Source organism: Paramisgurnus dabryanus, chromosome 7 (assembly GCF_030506205.2).
Source record: "Paramisgurnus dabryanus chromosome 7, PD_genome_1.1, whole genome shotgun sequence".
NCBI lineage: Eukaryota > Metazoa > Chordata > Actinopteri > Cypriniformes > Cobitidae > Paramisgurnus > Paramisgurnus dabryanus.
The window spans coordinates 29,098,186-29,108,185 of record NC_133343.1 but is presented as its reverse complement, the minus strand read 5'-3'; the positions used below and the strand labels follow the sequence as shown (position 1 = coordinate 29,108,185).

The 10,000-nt window shown below is 37.2% G+C and overlaps 1 protein-coding gene across 1 annotated transcript in view; it reads left to right on the top strand.

Moving 5' to 3' along the window:
* Positions 1-5,872, top strand: part of arhgap40 (Rho GTPase activating protein 40) — a 10,457-nt gene extending 4,585 nt beyond the window's left edge. Inside the window, 10 exon segments of the mRNA XM_065274830.2 lie at positions 656-747; positions 940-1,020; positions 1,102-1,261; positions 1,363-1,445; positions 1,522-1,731; positions 1,924-2,067; positions 2,249-2,394; positions 2,480-2,501; positions 2,503-2,536; positions 3,242-5,872. Coding sequence (XP_065130902.2) covers positions 656-747; positions 940-1,020; positions 1,102-1,261; positions 1,363-1,445; positions 1,522-1,731; positions 1,924-2,067; positions 2,249-2,394; positions 2,480-2,501; positions 2,503-2,536; positions 3,242-3,345 — 1,076 coding nt within the window. The 3' untranslated portion in view covers positions 3,346-5,872.
* Positions 5,873-10,000: the final 4,128 nt, after the last annotated feature.

The window sequence follows — 10,000 nt, the reverse complement described above, 5'->3', positions numbered from 1 at the left end:
TCTCAGCTTCAGAGTGGATATTTGACATGCGGGTATTTTGGTTTATTATAGCTCAAATGAGCACGTGACGCGATATCTTTTATGCTGCTGAATGATCTCCGTTTAAACGCAGTAAGTAACGAGCTAACTTACCTGATATCTGCTTCAGTCCAGTTTGCTGACATTTCTCGTCGTGATGTTGTAAATCCCTCATTTAAAGAGTTGTACCAACTTCATGTTGCCATGACACGCGCGTCCTCACTACGGCACGTGCGTCATTGTTTATGCGTCTCATTTATCATTTCCTGATAACTGCTTTAATCTAGTTTGCAACATTTCTCGTGGTGAATGTTTATATGCATGTCATCTCTCGTTGTAAGGAGCTGAACCATAACTTGTGTTGTGATGATGACGCGCGCGTCCTCACTTCGACACGCCCATTACTGCATTCTTGCGGCTTCTTGTTCACACAGAGGGTTACCCGCGTATCTTACTAGGTCCTCTTTCTTGCAACGATCCCAGAAGATTAACGGAACGAGTTTTTGTTCACACAGACGCTTGTCTGGCAATTTTACGGGTATTTTCTGGGACCAGAGGTCTGTGTGAATGGGTTAGAGAGAGAGAGAGACTTGCAGTTGATAATCACAATACTCACACATGTCTTTCTGTTTTTTAGAGAGTTGTTTGTTTGGTGTTCCTCTCGCCTCATTGGTGGAGAACGATCAGAAGACCAAACCCAATCTTCAGATTCCTCTGTTTCTTCAAACAGTACGTAATGTTATCATGATTGATCAAAACACTCAAAATTAACATGTAGTGAAGTCTTAGTATATAGAATAAAAGCAGTTTTTGTTTTTAGATAGTAGTATGCAGTATACAGCACATACTATAAGCAGTAAGCCTTAGTGTCTTAACTGGTCTTTGACATTGGTGTATGATGTTTGATTTGGTCTGTTGTAGCTTCTGTCTCTTCTGGAGAAGAAAGGTCTGGAGTCTGAGGGGATTCTGAGGGTTCCAGGATCTCAGGCAGAATCAAAGTCCGTTTCATCTCATCATTACTTCATCAGATCCTCTAATATCTCTAGATGTGCTCATCTCTGTGTGCTGCTGGGTTCGCTTTAGGTTCTTCAGCAGAAGTTGGAGAAGTCGTTTTATGGAGGTTCATTCTGTTGGGATGACGTTAGTCCAAATGATGCTGCAGCGCTCCTGAAGAAATTCATCCGTGAGCTTCCAGCTCCACTGCTGACCGCTGAACATCTCGACACGTTCAGTGCTGTCAGAGGTGTGTGTGTGATGTTTTTGTAGTAGTTTGTGATGTTTTTTGTTGGGTATCTTTAAAAGAATCTTCTTTAGAATCAGAATGATTTTGAATGTGTTTTATAGATATTGCAGACTTGAAACAGAAGTTGCATGTGTTGAATTTGCTTGTGCTGCTACTGCCAGAAGCCAACAGAAACACACTTAAGGTACAAAATACACACGCACAAACACAGACAGCTACATGTTGTGTGATAGAAGTGACAACATTCTGTTCTTCTGTAGGCTCTGCTGGAGTTTCTCAGTAAAGTGATCTTTCATGAGCGTAGAAACCGTATGAATCTGTGGGCCGTCTCCACCATCATGGCTCCAAACCTCTTTCTTCATAAAGCAGTGCCCAGTAAACTGACAACAGACGGTCAAGAGAAAGGTCAGGCAGAACGGGCCGCCGACATCATGAGACTCCTCATACGCTATCAAGACCTGCTGTGGACGGTACATAAACAACATCTCTCAATATTCTCAAACATCTGTAGATATAAAGTTACTCTACTCCATACTCTCACTGTCCTCCATACTCTTACTCTACTCCATACTTGAGTTATAAACTGTGTACAGGTGATCAGAGGACAGGTCACACAGATTTCTGCGGGTTTGTTTTACTCTAAAGTGTCTCATCTTCTGTAGGTGCCAAACTTCCTGATGAGTCAGGTGAGGAAACTGAACGAGAACAACAGTCGCCGCTATCAGTTTTACGACAAACGCATCAAGAACCTGCTCAAGAAGATCCACACAGACAACAAAGACAAACCTGAGAAAAACTCTGCTGAGGTGAGTGAGACAGAGGAGAAATTCTTCTCTTGTGCTGACAGATTGTGACTGTGAGAGGATTAAAAGATCAAACTCATCCCTTTATTGAGTTTAATCTCAGTGTCACCTGAAGAAGAGTCACATGATCTCTATTACTGTTCTAATGGTAATCTTCTATCTCTGTGTCTGTGTGTGTTTGCAGCCTCGTCGTACAGTAAAGGTTCAGCTGGGAGATGTGAGTTTTTCAATGGAGTTTCGTCTCACCATTAATTCTCGCGCTTCAGATCTGATGTCACAGTTTTATAAAGAACTACACACTTCTGACAACAGCAAGAGTTTATTAAAACGGTATGAACACAAACATATACACAAACAAACATAAAATGCTCGTAACATAGTCTGAAATGACACGTTTACTCCTGGTCCTACACAGAAATGGTATGACATCATCTCCAGGACTGTGCCATCTACGAAGTGGGTGGAAATATTGGTAAGTTAAAAGGAAATATTGAATCCACAATTATATACTCTATCATTTACATTTAAAGTTAAGGTCAGAAGTTTACATACACCTTGCAGATTCTGGAAAATGCAGAAATTTTAGGGGGAAATTTAAAACTTGTTTTTAATTCAATCCTGATCTGAGATTCATCTTATCACATTGAGGACAATACTCACACACAACTATAACAATATAGATAGAAACATTAAGTGATGCTCAAAAAGTCAGGTGGACAGGGTGACCGGTGTAAATTGTCAATGTTTTTTTAAATATCTTATTTTGTCATTTCACGAGCTGGCATTAACATGAAATTGATAGGGAATGTCCGAGGAGGGTTTATATTTTTTTAAAGAAATTGTGTTATTATTTTGTGTTGTGAAAGAACTTGTTCAAATGAAAAACAAACGTTCATTTTCATAATTCTTTTTTTTTTAAATGTTCAGCATTTTCCAGAATCTGCAGGCTGTATGTAAACGTATAATTGTGCATTTGGCAGACACTTTAATTCAAACTAAACATTTTATCAGTATGTGTGCTTACTGGGATTGAACCCTATGGACTTTGTGATGCTCTACCAATGAATATATCATCATACAGTACTGATTCATGACTCACATTAGAGCTGCTATAGTTCATACAATAACTGAAGACTTTATTATACAGATAATGACACAGTGTTGTTTTATTGTGCAGGTGAACTCTGTGTGAATCCAGATACACATTTATTTGATCTTTATAATAACAACCCCAGTGGTGAATGGATCATTAAAGTCCGATCAGACAGCAGAGGGCAGTAGAGAGACACACAACACAACACAACACAACTCCCCATCACAATGTGAAACAGATGAAAGTGTTTTTCTTCTTAAACTTCACCTCAATGAGAAGCTGTGAGATTCTCTGAAGAATAAATTAATCCTCAATGACACACAGGAAGTGATGTCACAAAACATTCATAATGTAATGAAGCTGGACTTCTGCATTTAAATGGACAAACGACGACTTCAGATTGTATGGCACTACTAATGTTGTTTATTTATTAACTGTTAGTGTACGGTTGTGTTTGTTATGTGAGGGAAATGAATGACTGAGGTGTTATTTTGTACAGATTTGTGCCTGACAGTATTAAACATGTCATTCATTTGAATCTTATTGCTATAAGCTTTTTCTGAAACAGACTTTATCATCTGTAGACGGTGTTGACCTTCAGTGTTTCTGTATCACATTTAAATGACTGTTATTGTACAGTTTTGATGAATGTTTTTAACACTTCTGGATCTTTGATACACACCACACACACACACACATCTCTCTCAGGCAGCATGTTATATTTAAAGTGATGTATTAACAGTTTGATGATGAATTATTCCCAGATCTTTTGTTGTCTGAATGCTGATAACAGTGACATTAAATCTCATGATCTGTGTCTGTAGTAAAAACATGCTGAAGTTTTTGTTGACATTACATCACTGAACTGAAGCCCAACACAAACAGCACATGTGTTGTGTTGTTGTGTTGTGTTAAGACACGTTTGACATTTTTACACAATAAGAGTGTGTGAGTGCTGTAGTGTCACAGCTGAATGATCAGAGACAAAGATCTTCAGTCTGAATCAGATGTAGGTCATCACTGTGACCATCACAAACACATGGACGATTCCCACACACACACACACACACACACAGTAAAATAACACACAGATACACAACTCTTACAGTGTTATTCATCATTTATCATAAATATATTTCATCTGTTTAGAAATGAAAGCTCTTCAGATGTTGAATTCTGCTTGTATGTCATTGTGGCTTTGTGAAGGATTTTGTATCTGTCATTTAATAAATTTGAGGAGGAGGAGTTTTGTTAACGGAATGATGAAGAGGAAATTCTGTCTGTGTGCGTGTGTGTGCATATGTAAATGTGTTTTTGTGTGCATGCGTGTGTGTGTGTGTGTGTGTGTGTGTGTGTGTGTGTGTGTGTGCATGGGTCATTCTACAGAAACGTCACTTTTGGTATGGCAAGATGTCTTAAAATGTATTTCTTATTCTAACATTTAAACTTAGACCACATTATTAGATTACTCTTTGACTTTATAAGTACACATAAATGAAAGCTTAATGAATTTTGTGTGCATGTACTTAAAGACTACATAGACCTTTTTTGTTACTGGTGTTACCTTACTTCTTTAGCAATATTATAGGCATTTATGAAATATTATTTACATTTTTTGAGCTTTAAAGCTTAATTCTTAAGTGTAGCAGATTTTATTTAATGTGAAAGAAAAAAACAGTAACACCAGTGACACAACAAATCACCAGTGACAATTTTCACTGCATTTTACAAATTTCTGCTGCAAAGTATCAAACCATCATTGTATATTCACTAAATTAAGTACTTTAATCCATTTGTATTCTATTTTTTTGCAATTCCCAAAGAATAAGGGAGGTCATACCAGTGACTTAAACTAAAAGCTTCATATGAAATCATGAGATAAATGAGAAGATTTCTGATATCTGAAAAGAGACAGTGGACTTATATGGGCTTCTCTTCATAGATCTCCAGGAAATTAAAAGAAGGAAGTGATGTCATCAGTGTGATTTTGATTTAAAAATAAGAGCTTTTTTGTTAATGACCCAACCCCAGAGGACCACTACTTTCATTATATATTTTATAATATTTTTTAGTATTTTGTTTTTTAATGTAATTTACATCATTTATTTGAAAGTTATGGACACATTATTGTATTTTAAATGGAAGAAAACACTGTTTTTGATCTCAAAATAAAGCATTTTCCCTCTGTACATGACTGTGGAGACGAGCACCTCTGTGGCGCTTGGAATTCTAATTCATTAATAAAAATCAAATATTGCTACATTGATGGCTCAAGACAATTGTTCAAATAAATAAAAAAATTTCATTTAAAATATAAAAAATGTAACCCTAAGTGCTTCAAGTGTAATAATTCTGTAAAGGCTAGGGACAGAAAAATTGACATTTCCGCAGAATGACCCGCACACATGAATTTGCATGTGTTTTTGTGCATATGTGTGTGTTTTTGTGTATGTGTTGTTCAGATGGACAGCTGCTCTGTGTGCATTATCTCTGTCAAATGTGCTGTAAAATGACAACAGCATCACATCAATACTATCAGTGACACACAGACCGACACAAACCAACAGGTTCATAATGAACACAGTGAACACATCAACTCAATGAGATCTTACAGCTGTGAGGATCTGCTGATGAACAACCCTGAAAAAACATCTCTCTCTGTCTCTCTCTCTCAATTGATCGATTTATCATACAATTACAGTTAAACCACTGACATTTAAACGTTTAACCTGCATTTGTTTGTATGTTTATTATGCACTATATGATTACCTGTATCTCCAACTATTTCTATTTATAACTTTATAATAAACATTCGTCATTTTCTGAGATCATATCAACAGACTGTGTAGAAATCTACAGGTATATAGAAAAATGTCAAATCTCTTGTTGTGTAAATGTAAAATCTCAATAATCTCACAATAAATGAAACTAAAAGCATGCATCAGTTTAATCACAGATTTACATCAATACATGAAGGAAGATCAGATTAACATCACTATACTGCTGTATGTGCTGGAGATATACAACAAAATACAGTAAACATTTATCAAGTCTATGTGCATGTGTGTGTGTGTGTGCGTGTGTGTGTGTGTGTGTGTGTGTGTGTAATGGGGTGTGAAGAAGTCTCACGGCATGTGTCTCACTGCAGCTGTGAGGAGACATAATGGAGAAGAAATGGGCGACAGGAGGCAGTAAGACATGAATGGATGGGCGACTATTTCTGGCCTTTGATTTTTGTGTCATTTTGTGAAGAAGTGTAATTGTGGGTTATTAGCAATCAGAGGCTTTGTAGACGATGTTCCCTCAACCAATCAGAGCAGAGCGTCTGCACGAGCGTCACATGACCGGCACTTACATTTGATTCCTTCTGGCATAATTTTACAGCAGCCGTGCTTTTGAAATGACCTTCTTTTGTCTGCTGCCACACGTTTCACATAGAGAGAGACTGAAAAATACACTGAGAGTTTGTGTAGATCTGATCTAAAGAAGAAATGTAATACTAATTTATTTTCATTTAGTTATATTTTTACTTTTATGCTGAACACAGAGCTGTAATACTGCTGATATATGTAAACTGTGCAGACAGAGCTATGAAAAAGTTTATTGGATTGACAAGTATGTGTGTCTGAAAGTGAAACGGAGAGAGAGAGAGAGAGAGAGAGAGAGAGAGAGAGAGAGAGAGGAGAGAGAGAGAGAGAGAGGAGAGAGAGAGAGAGAGAGAGAGAGAGAGAGAGAGAGAGAGAGAGAGAGAGAGAGAGAGAGAGAGAGAGAGAGATAGAGAGAGAGAGAGAGAGAGAGAGAGATAGAGAGAGAGAGGAGAGAGAGAGAGAGAGAGAGAGAGAGGAAACGGTTCATCCATCAGCCGCCTGCACGAGTCACATTCTTCTCCAGCTTATCAGACAAAAACAGAACCTTGTGTTGCTTAGCAACGTGTCATGGATCATTTGGTCATCGTGTGTGTGTGTGTGTGTGTGTGTGTGTGTGTGTGTGTGTGTGTGTGGTTGTGTGTGTGTGTGTGTGTGTGTGTGTGTGTGTGTGTGTGTGTGTGTGTGTGTGTGTGTGTGTGTGTGTGTGTGTGTGTGTGTGTGTGGTGTGTGTGTGTGCGTGTGCGTGTGCGTTGCGCGTGCGCGTGCGCGTGTGCGTGTGCGTGTGCGTGTGCGTGCGTGTGCGTGTGTGCGTGCATGTGTGTGTGTTTTGGAGACAAATTTGAGGAAAAACTGAAAAATCTGAGTAAAGCCTCCTTTTGTGGACGTCATCATCTGTAAAAAAAAATGAAAACTAGTCTAGTTTTATATGTAATAGTAAAAAACAGTAAAGGTTAGTGTCTATATCACTCTTAACAGATGGGTAAACATGAGAGTTTGTGTGTGTAAGACATTTATTTAATTTATGAAAAACATTATAAAATGTCATTAAATTAATATTTAAGTGTCGTTTGAGGGTGAAATGTGTTCATATAACATTCAAATAATGTCCATGGTAAAACTCTTATTGGTTCTAAAATGAACTTCATCAAAAAATATATTCTTGTCTATTTATAAATATTTTAAGTGTTTTTGTAACCCTTAATAATACAAAACATTTACTTACAGAGGAAATATACACATGAGCATACACACAAGATAAGAAGCCCTTTCACACACACACGCAAACACACGCGCACAGGCGCTGCTCTTTTAAAGGCCCAATAGAGAATCAATTAGCATTTAAATGAATGATGCCAATAAGGTTGAGAAAGCTATCTGACATGCAGGAGGAGAGGAAATGCACGGATCCTCTTAAAGACCTTCAAAGATATTCAAATCACAGCTTATAATCCAGTTGAGGACATGAACACTCAAATAAAAGACCCTCTGCCTTCCAAAAAACATTCATCTAGTCATTCATAAATGCTATAGGTCAATACGAGTAAACGAAAGATTTAAACAAACAATACAAGTGTATAAATGTTTGAAAAGATTGAGAGAAAGAGCAAAGGGCAAGCTGTTTTCCAGGCCATTGTCAAGAATCCATTGAAAAACAACATGAAACAAACAGACGCTTTGATTCCCTGCTGTCCAATCACAGGCAGAGATCACTTAGAGATGTTTACTCAAGTCGAGTACACCTGCCTGATGAATCCATTAACTATCACTCGCTGTATCTATCTCTCCTGCTCATGTTTGATCAAAAACACTTTCAGCATATAAAACATCAGCAAGTCATTATTTTATACAAAGAAAAGAACTTCACAGATGAATTCTGGGAAAACCTGAATATAAAGAGGATAGGATATCCCAGAATTCCTCTCATATTTTTCTGTGAATCGGAGAAGTTGTGCTGTCAGATGACTTAAAACGAACAACATCACCGCAGGCAAACATCCAGCCGTCTGCACGGGACTCTTTTGTTCTCATACACACACAAACACAACACAAACGTACAAACACACACAAACGCACACACACCGTAGGCTGCAGAGTGAACAGAGTGATATAACTGTGTATGTCACTGTGACCCAGAATACATTAATGTGTGTGTTTGTGTGTGTGCGTGCGTGCGTGCGTGCGTGCGTGTGCGTCTTTGACTCTCATTGCACAAGCAGCACAGCCATGTTCTTATATTTCGCTTATTGTATAATCTTTTAAATATATAATATAATAATATATAACAGAATATTGTCTTGATTATTTTGTTTGAATTATTTAAAATGATCAAATCAAATAATATAATTATATTTTATATCTAATAAGGTTCAGAATGATATTTCTATGTATTTAAATGTTTATGTTTAATATTTAAATGTTTTCTAAAATAATGATCTGAATAATTCAGTAGATTATTGTGAATGAATGACATTATTAAGAGTTAAAACAGAGCACATGATGTGTATTTATTTTCATCAATATTGATTTGTTTATTCAGTCATTAAAGTAAATGATCTCACACATCAGAAAACTCTGTCAATGACACAAACATGTGCAGATTTTTTGACAAGACTCGTTTTCTATCTGATCTGACCCTGAAATAACGTTTGTATAGTTTTCTTTGAACTTTAATAGAAGATGTAGACAAGGGGTTTTGATGGCAGGGACGCTCACATACAGTATGATGGTCTTGTAGCGAGGGACCCCCATTCTTAAAATATTCTTTACAAACTTACATGATTTTGTCTTTGCCTTATTTTTCGTGCATTTTCTGGGGGGAACCCAGGAACCAAAACTGAAACCGCTGATGAGTTTTAGACATTATTACAGAAGCTTTTCTAGTGTTTTATTTTTGTTTCTGCAAAACATTTGTGTGAGTTTCCTCATATTGTGACACATATGCTATATAAGGGAAGAATTTCTCTCTCTCTCTCTCTCTGGATCTGTGTCGATCTCTCAGTCTGTCTTCTGCCCTTATTTCTGCCACCCAATTACTCGTGACCATGGCAACTATCTTGGAATACGGCCCACAGACGCTTTCAACATTACCAGTTTAATGCTCGAAAATCACCACTGTCTCTCTCTCTCTCTCTCTCTCTTTTTACAAAAGTCATTCTCTGTTGAGGTTCAAAGCTAAATAGATAACCATGGCAACCAATTTGCAGTAATAGCATGCATTAGAAGCCAGTGAAATTATCTGTGTTTTGCCTTTTCATGCCGAGACAGATGCAGGCAGGTTCTTCTGATGCTTCTCTTCAACATTTACTACTGTTTTCATTTATTTTATTTATTCAGAGGAAGAGTTTCTAATAGAGAAATATCATACAACTTCACATAATGGAACACCACAGTTTAAAAAAGTAAACAAGAAAATAATCATAAATAAAATTTAGCATAAAAAGCCTGTGGTTTGCCTGGATCTCTCTTATACACACAC